Below are 14,119 nucleotides of genomic sequence, written 5' to 3' on the forward strand. Positions count from 1 at the left end.
AAGAACAAAGAAAAAAACTGAAGGAACCAAACAGCAGCAGACTCAGAGTAACCAACAATGGACTAATAGTTACCAAAGGGAAAGGGACTGGGGAGGATGGGTGGGAAGGGAGGAAGAAGGCGGGGAGGAAGAAACGGGGCATTATGATTAGCATGTATAATGTGGGGGGCATAGGGAGGGCTGTACAACACAGAGAAGACAAGTAGTGATTCTACAACATCTTACTACACTGATGGACAGTGACTGTAATGGGGTATGTGGGGGTGACTTGGTTAAGGGGCGAGTCTAGTAAACATAATGTTCCTCACGTAATTGCAGATTAATCATACCAAAAGGAAAAAAGAAAAAAAAACCAAACTAAAAATAGAACTACCATTTGACAGAGGAATTCAATCCTACAAATTTACCAAAAGAAAACAAGATCTGAGATTCAAAAAGACATATGCACCACTATTGTTTATTGCAGCACTCTTTACAATAGCTAAGAAATGGAAGCAACCTAAGTGTCCATCAGTAGATGAATGGATAGAGAAGATGTGATACATATACACAATGGAGTATTATTCAGCCAGAAGAAAACAAATTCTACCATTTGCAACAACATGGGTGGAGCTGCAGGGTATTATGCTCCGTGAAATAGGCAAGGCAGAGAAAGAAAAGTATCAAAATATTTCACCCTGTGCAGCATAAGAACAAAGCGAAAACGTAAGTAATAGACATCTACAGACTCACAGAACCCAAGAGTGGAGTAACAGTTGCCAAAGGGAAAGGCACTGGGTGGGGGTGAGTGGGGAGGGAGAAGGGGAATAAGGTGCATTACGATTAGCACACACATAATGGAGGGGGTTGGGTTCACGGGGAAGGCAGTATAGCAGAGACGACCAGTAGTGTCTCTACAGCATCTTACTAAACTGATGGACAGCGACTGTAACGGGGTATGTGGTGGGGAGAGTCGAGAATGGGGGGAATCTAGTGACCATAATGTTGCTCATATGATTGTATATTAATGATACCAAAAATAATAATAAAAAATAAAAGCAAGCGAACAGCCGCGTGCCAGCACAGAAGAAGCGCTCGAGAAAGGCTATTATTGCTCCTGAGGTCTCATCCCTACGCAGCTTCTCTGTCCCCAGCCCAGGCACCCACCTACCCGTCGCTGGAGGGCAGCCAGCACCCGGGCCTGTTTGGGCTGGGGACCCGCAGGGCTGACTCCCCCCAACCTCCCAGCACGTCTGTCTTCCGGGGCACTGACCTTCCGGGTGCGCCTCCCTGGGCCTGGACGGGGGTAAGTGGCGGGCACGTCCCTGAACCTGGAGCTGGGGGCGACTCCCCAAAGCCTCCCAAACGGTCGTGGGATCCCAGGGCCCCGGGACATCTAGGGGAGTGAAAAGAGGGCACTTGGGCCAAGGCCACGGGGAGGCGCGCCTGAAATGACTGAGGAGGGTTAAAATCCGAGGGCACGGGTGCGGGCGCGGCCCGGAGCGATCCCCGGTGAACATGTCCTCCCGGAGGGGCGCTCCCAGCCCGCAATACCCGGGAAGGCGTGGCCGGGTCGCAGGCAGCGATGGCGGGGACCCGTGCTGGACGGGGACGCCACAGCCCCTGCTCAACCTCGCACCCGCCGCCTCCCGCCTCGAAGGGGCGGCCTGGGCGGGAAAACTCCCTGGAAAGCTCTGCCTGGGCACGGGGGATCCAAAGCTCGCCGCCCCAGCCCCCTAGGGGAGGCTGGCGCCCAGCCCTGAGGGGGTCCGCGCGTCCGAAGCTCGGGAACTCACCGCCTCCGGGCGCCGGGCTCGAAGCTTCCCCGCGCGGAGACCGCGGCTGGCTGGCTGCGCTTCCGACGCGCCCGGCTTCTGCCTGATCCACAGCCGATCTGGCCACGCCCCCAGCTCCTCACAGTCTGCCCTGCAGCCGCGCGGACCCTTCCGGCTGCGAGGGCGCAGGTGCACGTGGGGAACTTGGGTTAATTTCTAAAAGCTATCAACATCCTCTACCCCCAGTGGGGGTGAATTTCATGGCAGAGAAATTTGGATTTCTGGGCCGCACCCCGACGTCCCGAGGCGTTGGCTCTTAGTTTGGGCTCCAATGAGGGCATTTTAATAAGAGTTCCTGGGGATTCTGCCTGGTCCACTGTTGCTCTGAAATTCCCGCTTTTGACTTGGCGTTTGCACCTTGTGAGACAGGAGACCTCAAACTTCAGAGACGTAGTGGACCCGACAGAATACTCTATGATCTCACTTTTATTTGGAACCCAAAAAAGCCGAACTCATAGAAACAGTACAAAGGTGCACCTGGGGCTGGAGTTCCAGGAAATGAGGAGATGTTCATCTAAGTGTACAAACTTCCACTTATAAGATGAATAACTTCTGAGGGTCTGACATACAGCAGGGTGACTATAGTTAACAGTGCTGTATTATATTCTTGGAAGCTGCAAAGAGAGTACATTTTAAATGTCACCATAAAGAAAAATGTAATATGAGGTGACTGAGGTGTCAACTAACAGGGTTGTGATAATCATCTTGCAATACATACACATATCAAATCATGAAGTTTTACATCGTAAACCTACACGATGTCAGATGGCCATTATATCTCAATAAAGCTATGGGAAAAAAAGAGAAAGAGGGGGCCAAGGGAGGGAACAGGGTGGAGGAAAGGAGGGAGGGAAAGAAAAAAAAAGAATCCTCTGCCGGGAGTCAAAATGTTACACTATTTCACAAAAGCTTAACCACAAACAAGAGGCTTAGTACTGAACCTGGGTGATCGCCTCGGCACCACATATACTAAAATTGAATGATAGAAGATTAGCATGGCCCCTGGGTAAGGATGACTGACAAATTTGTGAAGCACTCCACAATAAAAAAAATAAAATGTACGGAACCTGGGGTAACCACGCCTCAGGAAAACAACTGCCCCCATGACTGCCTGCAGCTGCAGAAATAACAGAAACACTATTACTGCTTCTGCCTCTCAGCTCCTCCCAGGGAGTGAACCTACCTTCTGACCCTGCCCAAGCCTTTCTGGCCTCAGCAACTAACTTTTTTGTTTCTGAAGCTTAAGAGTCTGTGTGTAGCTTCCAATCCTTTTTCCCTCTGTAGTCGGGATCCCCAATCGGTGCATGGAGGTAGTTATCTCACTTTTAGGTGCGGATATACCTTTACTTCTTTACAAAATCTAACTCCTCTGTCATTGCCGTGGACTTTGGTGGGAATGGAGGATATTTTTCCCCCTCTGAAAAATTGCCATCTCGATATGCATTGACCTTTTCTCCCCTCATGTAACATTCAAAGTCAGATCTATAATATGATTGATGATATTTTAGAGGAAGTGTGGTATAGAACCATACAATTTGTTGATATTTGGTTTGCACTATTACATGTAAAAACAATTGGCCAGGTTTGTAACATTCAATTTATAATCTCTTTAGGTTTTGTCTGTTTCAAAAGCAGAATCAGAATTCTTTACCAAAGCTTGGATCTGATAATAAAGGTTGGATTGGTAGAGGAGGTTCAAGGATATAAATAGTCAGCTGTCATCACGTCAACTGTATGCAACCCCGTTTTTAGTGGGAATAAACACTAAATTTTGAGGTCATTAGAATTTTGATTGTCTTGTCACTACTATCAAATATATAAACCAGAGAGCAAATGTAAAATAGAACATATATATATATATATATATATATATATATATATAAAGTTAAGATTACTACGTAGTAAAAACAGGAAGGATTCCACCTTGAAAATAAGATTGCATCTAATTAGTTAAAAAGCAAGTTTCTTAACAGACAATAACTCAGCCCACATTGGGAGCAAAGCACGCAGTCTTGATTGATATGCTCCTCCCAGCACAGGAAGCTGCTATCTTGGGAGGAAACCAGAGCAGTAAAATTCTTGTAAATAACCAGGAAGACTAATAAGAAACAGTGTTTCTTCAAAGGTAAACATTTGGGGCCCACTTTGCAGGTGTTCATGCCTCACCTTTGTCCCTCAACCGCCTATGAAACCCCTAGACAACACACCACCCTGGGGCTCTCTTGTCCCCTCCTGGCATGAGCCAGGAGCTCTGTCCTCTCGCTTTGTCTCTAAACAAAAGCCCCTGCCTTGGTCTCCTACCTCGACTGTTTGTGAAGTTCATTCTTGGACTCTGTGAACAAGAACCCCAGCATCAGTAACCACCAGGTTTTCCTGTGAAACATTCATAAGAGTGTATATAAATGACACCTTAACACAAACAATAAATTAGATAAATAAATAAATTTTCCTGCCCAACAAGTAAGGAGCTTGGAGCTCATTACTCTCATCCTCATAACAAGAAAAAACATGAACAAACTGAAAATCAACGACTCTTCTCAAACATACCAGGGCAATGATGTCACAGCGCAAACCAATGCCCCAAGAGGTGGAGCAAGAGGTAAATATGGAGAACCACAGCTTACAAGAGGCAGAGCCCAAGAAGAGTACTAGCTCCCGGAGCCGCACATACAAGGCAGACCTGGCCTCATCTGTCAGCCAAGCCATCTGTCTCGGGGAATGTTTTTGAAATGAAGGGAGGAAGGAGTAGAAGGATGCGGGTCTCTACCCAGCAGGTCCCCAGGCATGGCTGCTGAGCGTGAGCCTGTGCTCATGGCACAGATGATGGAGCCAGGCTGCTCAGGCCCACAACCCATTTCTCCCTGGCTTGGCTCCCTCAGGCCAGTTGTTCTGCTTCCTTTTGCTCAGGGTTGTCAACTACAACTTCAAGGAACTCGGCAGAGAACACACTCTCAGCCTTAGCATGACCGCTCCTCTAGCACGGAGGACACACACTCTCAGTCTTAGTGTGACTCTGCCTTGAGGAAAAAGCCTGCCCTCCTTTTTCTTTACCTTTCTCAGCTTTAAAGCTGATGCTGGCTGAAAGGACAGGCATTTCTCTGTACGCTCCCTCTGTGACCCATTGCTGCCCAAATCCACCCCACAAACCCCAGCGATTGCCTCGTCCAGGGGACACTTGGAGCCCACGGCACTGGACACCCATGTCCCCCACTCCCTGTAGATGTCCTTTGTCACCCAGCACTCCCTCACCTGTCTGTTGGGCCCCCCTTCCTGCCTCCTCCCTCAGAGGCTCCTCGGCAGCCACTCTCCTCCCTGCAGGACACGAAGGGCACACAGGTCTGGTCCATGGTGCCCACTGCCTCTCCCCGGGATGACTAGGCAATGTCCTCCTAACTGGGCTCCCTGCTTCCCTTCTCGCCCACCACAGCCTGCTCACACCAAGCAGCCACACAGATCTGTCTACCACATGAGAAACAATTCATAGTCCTTCTTGGCTTCAAACTCTTCAGTGACTTTCCACGTCAGGTAGTGTAAAAGCCAAGGAGTAGAGTGGCCCACAAGGCCCTATGCAGTTTGAACCCTTCCTTCTGAGAGTGTCCCCTTTCTGAGCTCAGTTCCTGCTAGTCTGGCTCACATGCTCTGCTCCGGCCCCTGGGCATCTCCTTGAACACATCAGGCACACTCTTGCCTAGGAAACTTTGCACTGGCTGCTCCCTCTGGAGAGCTCCTCCCCCAAATAGCTGCCTGGTGACTCCATCACCTCCTTCAAGACTTTGCTCAACTATTGCTTTCCAACAAAGCCAACTCAGACCACCCTGTTCTAAAATGCAATCCAGCCCCTTCCCCAGCACTCGGGAACCCCCTGGCCTTGCTGTGTTATTCCATAGCATTTATTGTCTTCCATCATATTCATGTATTTTATTATTTATTATGATTACAGTCTCCTTTTCCTTTCTCGTATGAGAAAATTTCCTCCACAGGGCCATGATTGTTGCTGCTTTTGTTCATTGTCTAATTCCAAGTGTCCAGAAATTGTCTAGCTCATGATCAGTACTCAAGAGACATTTATTAAATGAATGAATAAAGGCAGTGGTATAGTACAGCAGAGTAACTGACACAGTCGAGTGAACAATGAATAAGTGGTAGCAATGGTGATCAAAGAGTCCTAGGATAAATTCCCATTGGGCCCCATCAAGGGAACCAGAGTGTAAAAGACATCCCTAAATGTCACATACTCACACGGCCTCTTTGTCTCTCTCTCTCTCTCTCTCTCACACACACACACACACACACACACACACACACACACCACAGCTGATGATCTATACCTGGGGTAACTACTGACCACCTATTGGGTTGTCAAGCTTTATGTGAAGCACCATGAATGCTGCTGAGCACTGGATTTTCTGTTTGCCCACCTGGGGCAGGATTGGGCCACACCTTCCATGCCAGGTTCCCATCTTCCCAGGGCCCTCACACAGTAGCCCCTCATCCCCCTGAAGCATACACAGTGCTCAGACTCCAGCTCATTTTGCTAGGGACCCCACATTTGCAACCTCCCAGTCCCTTTGTCCCCAGAGGAGCGCTCCCAACCCTGGCTCCCAGCTGCAGGGGTGGCTCATTCTTGTGTGCACTGGGGAGTGTCCCCAGGTCCCCAAGGGCCACGCCTGCTTCCATCTAAGCCCCAGCGTGCCCTGTCTGTCCAAAGTGGCAAAGGTGGCAGCAGAGAAGGCTGTGGGTGCTCCCCTCCCCTGCATTCCCCAGAGGCTCGGGCAGCAGATTCCTCCCCATATTTCCAGCACAGTGCAGCTCCCTGATTTGAGGGTGCATTTGACTGTGGCCTCACACCTTGAGCCATAGATCCCATCCATAAGAGGGCAGGGGCTTCCTTTAACTTCTTACCTTTGCATCTTGAAAATGGGTCCCGGAGTCTGGCACGGAGGGGATGACTCAGGGGACACTGGTGAAGCCGTCATTTGGTTGGTGGGAGTCTGTTCAAACTGAGCAGCTTTGCTGGGGCGGACGGCTTCCCTGCTCTGAACTGCATTGGTCTAATGTGTGCCCAGGACTTGTCTGAGCCAAGCACTGGGCTCAGGGCCTTAACACATTCACCTCACTTAAGAATGCTCAGAAAGCTCCCATGGGAGATGGGAGAAACAGTAGTATGTCAGGCCCATTTTCCTGCCAAGTCAGGGAGTCACAACCAGGAAGAGAGTGCGCATAGCTAGTGTCACCCAGACCTAGTGCCACCGGGACCAGGAGGCCCAGCAGCCACTTCCTGACCTCTGCTTTCCCCGCCCCTGAGGTACTTCCTTCCACAGGAGTAAATTCACAGCGTGCTCAGGATGGTGGTTTGGAAGAGACTCTTCCTTGGTCGGCGTTATTCTCTCAGCAGGGATCCTGCGTTCCTGGTGGTGCCAGGATCTCCCTGCAGCTTCTCTGCCCATGGAGTCTGAACCCCTGCTGAGGTGGCTGTGTCTTAGCAAAGTTTGCCATAGAAGGCTGCTGTGTAGCCCTTTCTCTCCCCCTTCCTTCCTGGGAGGGCCGGGCACAAGGGTAGAATGGTGAGCTGCGAGTCTGCCCCAAACAGGTGTGAAGGTGGCCTGGTGGAAGCCAGGCACAATGAGAAGAGTGAGTCAGAGCATCATGGAAAGGCTGCCCGGCAGAAGCAGAGTATGTCCAGGAGGACTGTGGGAATCAGCCAATGTCCTGAGGAACCTGGGAGGGAGGCTTCTCCATGTCAGAAGAGAGCCTACAAACATGGAAAGGTGGACAGAGAGGGAGACCTGTATGCTGGGCTGGTACTGGAGGTGCCCACATCATCTCATGACTTTCAAAAGACATAGAAATAACATCTTTTTTTCAAAATGTTGTCTTTTCCAATAGGACCAGGAATTTTTTGAGACTGACAGAATAGGATTTTTAATTTCTGACAAAACAATTCAAAGAAACATACATCAAACATGACAATGAAGGAGTGTTTATACTGATAAACATAGCTATCCAGGAGGAGGTACAGGCAAACTTGCGTGCATCTAATACCCTCAGTGAACACAGAAGGCAGGAAGAGACCCTGAAAAGAGGCAGGCCACTCCAGATTTGCAGGTGACAGGGTTAATAAGCAAAGGAACTTACACACAAGGCTTGTCTTGGGCAACCCCAAGATGAGTAGATCTCTGCCCCATCTGCCCGAATCTTAATTAAGAGTCTACATGGAGGCTGTAGTGGGGTTCAGTCAAATATATACTGTCCAGATGGTCTCAACAACACATTGCTATCCTAAGGCTGGTCCTTGAAACAGCTTCAGCTGTGGGAATGGGGAGCAGAGCATACATTTCAAGAACATGGGAGGAGATGAGGTGCCTTTGATTGCCTGGCACCAGCTCTCGGGTCAGCCAGAGGTCATGTCCTCTTGATGTCCTCCTCCAGTGGGTGGCTATGGGGATTATGATGAGAGTACAGAAGCATAGCACTCAGCTCTGTGCCTAGAGCTTGGTTGGCTGTCATCACATGCCAGTTCCCTTTACTTGGTTTCCTCTCCTTGTAGTCACAGGGCTGCTCAGGTCAGACTTGAGGACAAATGCTGACCATTCATCATCACACTGAATGCCCACAGCCACCCTGCAAACACGAGTGCTCATGGCTGAGCTGGGGCCATGCGGTAGTTGGAGGAAATGCTGGGCTCAGGTGCCACCCCTAACCAGAGCAGGACCTGCCTGCCTTCCCCTGTGCCAGGGAAGGGGGTTCCCCCCTTACCCTAGTGCCTTGGATCCCAGGTTCTGGTCTGATCCTCTCCCAGCTTGGTTGTTCCAGGCTACATGAACCCTGGAGTGGGTGCAGGACCATCAGGGACAGAACAGGACCATCTGGACAAAGGGGAGGGCAGCTCAGGGCACTGGCACCCACCACTTTCGTGGTGGCAGGTGTTGGTAGGCTTTGACCCCTAGGGAGCTTTTGGCCACAGGTGAGGATGGGCACAGCTCTTCCCCAGGCTGCACTCCTCAGTGTGACCATAACCCTGTGTCCTCAGGACGCCTCCCTCCTGGGGCCCATAGACCTTCCTTCTTCTATTGGGGCTGCTGAGCTCCTCCCAGCCGCCTGACCTGCAGCCGGCCACCTGACCCCTGCAGCAGCCCTGGAGCCCCTGGCCCAGCTTCTCTGCAGGGACAGCTCAGGTCTAAGGTGGGGGAGGAAGTGGGTTTCTGGTGTTGGTGGTTTGTCTTCTCCAAAACTCATCACACACTTGGCCAACAGAGAGGGAAAGGGGATGTTGCCAACTGCTGCAGCGTGCCCTTCAGGTGGCACAGATGATCTGCAGACAGCCTACTTCACCTCACCTCCCCCAGCCCAGCCTCGGGGTTCAACTGAATTAAGTGCTAAGGCCAGGCTCTAAAATGAAGGCCAGACTTAGGTATTAGGTTATTCAAACAATGGTTGTCAATGACACCAACTGCCAACTCTTGGCTGGGCCTCTCCTGCTGCCATCGCTTCACAGGGAAGTGGTCCAGGACAAGCTGGGTCTCTGAGCATCTTCTGAACGGACCCACGTCCTGCCGTCCCAACCCCCGACACCAGCCCTCTGAGGGAGCCCCCTCCCAGCTCTGGGTCATCAGAGCTGGTGACCTCACCACTGGCCTCTCTGCCCCAAGGCTACTGCCCCACACCAGGAACAGGAAGCCTCCAGTTTTATTCTATTTTATTGAACTCAAGGACTTCTTTCTTTAACTTAAGAGAGGCAGCAAGATGTGACACCAGAAACAAGAACATCTCTCTAGGCAGACTGTGCTGACCAGAGTTAATCACACATAGAAAAGTGAACATCCTCTTGTTCGGGCCAATGGCTCTGATTTTGTGGAAGCTCCAGTGCCTGGAAAACAGACTGCAAATAAATACAGTGCACTGAGAGCCCATCCAGCAGCAAGGGCCCCGTGCGGACAGAAGGAAGAGGTGGGAAAGCAGAAGCTCGCTAATTACTCAAGGCCAAAACGGTAAGAAAAGCAGTGGCAGGAACACAAGCGAAGGATGCACCATCAGCCTCTCCCCCAGACAATCCCTGTGAGCCAAAGGGCCAAGGGCGGGAGCCACCGTGACTTCCTGGGCCCCTCCGCATGAATGGGGTCCCTGCAGGGGAGGGCCAGCGCCAGCGCAGCTCAACCTGCCCACCAGCCCCGCCCCTACCAGGAGCCCTGGGCCAGTGAAAAGCCTCCCCAGGCCATCCTCCGGCCTCTCTCCTCCCAGCCTGCTGCCCCTGCCCCCACCACGAGGGGCTGGAGTAACCCAGAGGATGAGACCTGGGCTTCACAGGGACACATCTGTGCATCAGCCCCAAGGAGGCCCCTCGTCCTCTTCTCTCATGCAGCCCTGGGTCACATTCCTCTCTCAGAGGACATCCCCACAGATTTGTGGATGGAGTCAGTGGGCTGGCCAGCTCCCAGAGGTGGTCCTGGGTGGTCAGGGTGAGGCAGGAGCCCCCAGGACACTTGGCACAAGGAAGGATGCCACCAGGCCCTGTCTCTGGGAAACTGCAAGGGGCACACAGTGGCCTCAGTCCAGCCTCAGTCCCAGGAGTGACGCAGGCAGAGGTCTTCACCCAGGCCCTGGGCTCCAGCTGGGCGGCCGAGGAGGGCAGATGGTATGAGACAGGGCCATTGTGTCCTGGGGCTGGCCGGGCTGCTGCGGCTTTCAGTCCCGACAGGAGCTGGGCAGGGGTCTGAGAGCAAGCAGTGCCAGAGCAGATGTGGGCCGGGGCTGGGTGGTGAGGGCCGAGGACTCTCCTGGCTCCGCTCTGGACCGCTCCAAGCCCCCTGGTGCTCCAGTCAGCAGCTCACCCAGGGCCCCCAGGACCAATCCAAGCCTGTGAGAGGAGAGTCTCCCGTGTGACGTGGGCTTTGGGGGCTGAGCCTGGGGACAGACAGATGGGTCATACATGGATCCCGGCCCCATCCTGTCCCCAGGAGCCTCACCACCATCCCCACCCTGCCACCCAAACAGAGAGGCCTGTGCTACTCAACTGCCGAGGACCCTTGGTCAGCCTGGGGTGGGGCAAGGAGGCCCGGCCCTGCAGGGAGGACTGTGGCTCCCAGGACATCTGGGACTCATCTCTCCTGTACCCACTGCAGCTCAGACTTTCCTCCCGGTCTTCCCTGTGACCCCCATACCACTCTAAGGAAGGCTACTTCCCTGCATTCCCTACCCTGGAGCCCTCTCCCCAGGTGCCCTGGGGGCTTGTGTGCTCCTCTCCAGGCCCACCACAGCTGGGTCTTCCAGAAGCCTGGGCGGGGGAAGGGGAACGCAGGCCTGGGGCAGACTCAGCTCTGCCACTTCCTGTCTGTGACAGGGCAGGTGTCTCCCCTCTGGGAGCTCCAGTTTCCCGAGTCGGTAGGTGGGAGACTACAACTCCCTCATGGTGTTGCCAGGAGATTTCAGTGCCCAGTTGGCAGTGTCCCCATGCCACACCCTGACCACTGAGGCTGGAGAGGGGATCCTACCCCACCTACCCCACCCCTCGGGGTCTCTGCCTAGATGGCCCTTCCTCTCCTCCTCCATCAGGTTCTTCACTCAGCTGCTCCCCAGGCAGCTCTGAGGCTTAGGCATCGGTGTGACTCTGTCGACAAGGCCAGAGAAGGGCCGGGTCACTACCAACAAACACCAGTTCCTGAAAGAGAGAGACAGATGGAGGCTGAGAGCTGCCTCCCCACCCAGACAGGGCCCTGTTCCCCCAAGTGTGGCCTTCTCTAAAAGCCCCTCTGCATCTGCTCTGCCTGCCACGGCCTGGGAGCTGCTGTCTGCGCAAAGAGGTCCCCATTTCCTGCCTCCTTTGGGTATGCAGGGGGCTGCTGGAGGATGGGTAGGGGCTGGAGGGAGCATGGCTGAGGTGGTGGAAGAGCAAGTTTTGCGGGGCAGGATGGGGAGGAGCGTCTTCCCCTCTCTTCTTGTCTCCAAACGCAGAGCTTCAGAAGAGGCCCTCAGGGAGACAGAGGGGAGCAACTGGGACAGTAGGAGCAGGCAGAGAGCAGTCCCCTGGCCCCTAACACCACGCAGGAGGCAGTTTTGTCACCGACTGTGCAGGAGTTGCATAGAGCCCCAGATGCCCCCAGGGCTGAGAAGGGGACACATCTGGGGTTTGGCCAGAACACAACCATCCTTCATAGCCTCCTACTGCAGGGGGATGGAGGAGAAGGGTGACAGCATCTTTTCTCTTCTAGGGCCTTCTGGGGACTCTCCCTCCCCCAACCGCCCTGCGGGAGGGGATTGGACTACAGGCAGAAGTGGTCACTCCGGACCGTGTCCTCCAAGATATCTCGCCACCCCTTGATTCCATCTCAGAATCATGATGAGCGAGTCTGGAGAGCCTGCGTCTGCTGTCTTGCCTCCACTTGGCTTGGCAGCCTTCCGGGCTGGCTTCCCCCGGCCCCTTCCCTAGGTTCCCCAAACTCCCAAGGGACCTGGACATCTAGATATCATGGCAACCGCCTCCCTCCAGCCCGCAAGTCCGACCTCTGGTCTCCTACCTTTTAAAATGGTCAGGGCCGGTCAAATCAAGTTTCTGCCGCAGATTTTCTTCTTTATGGTTCTACCCTCGGCCACTGTGAGGCAACAGGTCTGCTGCACTCCAGGAATTTTCTCCAGCACGACGGAAAGGGCCGATTTTGTGCGTTTCTAAAAGCGATGAGGCACCGGCCGCGACGCGAGTGGGCGGGTCGCGGCCGGGGTCGGAGCTCGGGGCTTGGGGGGGGGGGGCGGCGACCCCCCGCGGAGGTCTAGGGTCCGGGGACCCGAGCAGCTCTGCCCCCTGCGTCTGCCGCGGCACTGCGGCCTCGCGCTTCCCCGCCGCCCCTCATGCCTGCGACGCTGCGCAACGCAGGCGGCGGGCGCGGGACCCTCCCGCTTGGCAGCTGGGACTGCGGCCGCAGGCGCTCACTCGATCCGCACCTGCAGGCGGACGTTGAGCATCACCGAGGCCACGACGTAGAAGTAGGGAAAGTTCATGCGCAGCCGCCAGGCCAGGTCGAAGAAAGTGATCAGCGTGCGCGTGAGCCCCTTGCAGAAGGCGCTGTACGAGCCGCGCGCCGCCGCCGAGCGCGAGAGCCGCACCGCCAGGCCCGACAGGGCAGCCGCGGCTGCAGCTGCCGACAGAGCCGCTGACGCCACCATGGGTCCTGGCCGGCACCGGCTCCGCAGATCACGGAGCGAGCGGGCGGGCAGGTGGACGGGAGGCCTGGAGCCACCCGCCGGTGGCTGGGCGCCCTCCGGCCCCGCCGCGCCCGGCCCCCCGCCTCCCCGGGCCTGGCTGAGCAGGGTCGCAGCCGCAGCCTCCGCCTCTGCCCCGGGTCGGTCACCCACAGACAGCCCGCCCCCTCGCCGCTGCCTGGGCGGCCGCCGCCACCGTAGCTCCGCCGCTAGCGTGAGCACGCCCCCTCTCCGCAGCCGCGGAGCTGCTGCTGCCGGCGCGGCCCCGCCCAGGGGGCGGCCCCTCCGCACGGAGCCGAGAGTGTGCCGGAGGGCCACAGGGGACGGAAGGTGGTGCAGTCCAAGGACAGCTTTTGCCGGTACCCTGGGGCGGAGTGAAGGGCTAAGTGGGCTGGACTGAAGGCTCACAGGCAAGTCTGTGCCCATTCACACCATCCGCTTTTCCCACTGTCTCCGCAGAAAATCCGACCCGCCAACCCATTGTACCTTTCTTTAATTTGCATTCCTCGGGTAACTGCGTTATGGAGTTTCACCAAACCCACATGCGCATTTTTTCCCTCTGTTTGGTATATTTGCTGGTCATATGTACTTCTTTATTGAATTGCCCCGTTGTCCTGTTCTTACGTTTCACTCCGTAGCGATTTCTAAGCACTCCTGTTAGTCAATCGTTGCCCTGGATACTGCACAAGGTCTCAGGTTTTTCATTTGTCCTTGTTTATGGCATTTCTTGTTACACTTAAAAGCCTTTCGTAATTTCATCTAATCTTTATTCTATACCAAATCCAAGCCAAATTTGATCATGTTTTCAAGGTTATTGAAATGCTTAGGCTTCTTTATAGTCATGACTTCACTAAAGCTGTTTGTAAGAAGCCAATTCACCACAGCCTGATCCCAGTTTAGGAGGTTGGCCTGAGTATTAAGGCCTTCTCTAAATACCTGTTTACTGTCACACTTGAACATCTCTGTGGCATCTGTATAACTGTTTGAGGAACCCAACAGACTTTCATACCCTGTTTGAGCAATTGTCATACCTACATGGTTAAGGAAAAAAAGCAAATTTCAGAGACACTAGGTAACTGGGTGGAATCATGATTTTATCAACAATATTACCATGC

The 14,119-nt window shown here is 53.9% G+C and overlaps 1 protein-coding gene and 1 non-coding gene across 2 annotated transcripts; one reads left to right on the plus strand and one right to left on the minus strand.

Annotated features, from left to right (window-relative positions):
- The first annotated feature begins 2,759 nt into the window (after positions 1-2,759).
- On the plus strand, positions 2,760-2,861 carry LOC118935173 (U6 spliceosomal RNA). Its single transcript, XR_005033705.1, has one exon. It is a non-coding gene; the product is annotated as a U6 spliceosomal RNA (small nuclear RNA).
- A 4,917-nt stretch (positions 2,862-7,778) lies between these two features.
- Positions 7,779-13,143, minus strand: LOC118935154 (small integral membrane protein 10-like protein 2A). The gene is made up of 2 exons (XM_036931234.2): positions 12,326-13,143; positions 7,779-11,469 (listed from the first exon to the last, which is right to left on the minus strand). Exon 1 carries the CDS (start codon positions 12,966-12,968, stop codon positions 12,732-12,734), a length of 237 nt encoding a protein of 78 aa, XP_036787129.1. The 5' UTR covers positions 12,969-13,143; the 3' UTR covers positions 7,779-11,469; positions 12,326-12,731.
- Positions 13,144-14,119: the final 976 nt, after the last annotated feature.

Source organism: Manis pentadactyla, chromosome X, assembly GCF_030020395.1.
Source record: "Manis pentadactyla isolate mManPen7 chromosome X, mManPen7.hap1, whole genome shotgun sequence".
NCBI lineage: Eukaryota > Metazoa > Chordata > Mammalia > Pholidota > Manidae > Manis > Manis pentadactyla.

Bases quoted from the DNA above. Each gene is read 5' to 3' on its own strand.
- LOC118935154 (XM_036931234.2), bottom strand. From the start codon at position 12,968: ATGGTGGCGTCAGCGGCTCTGTCGGCAGCTGCAGCCGCGGCTGCCCTG.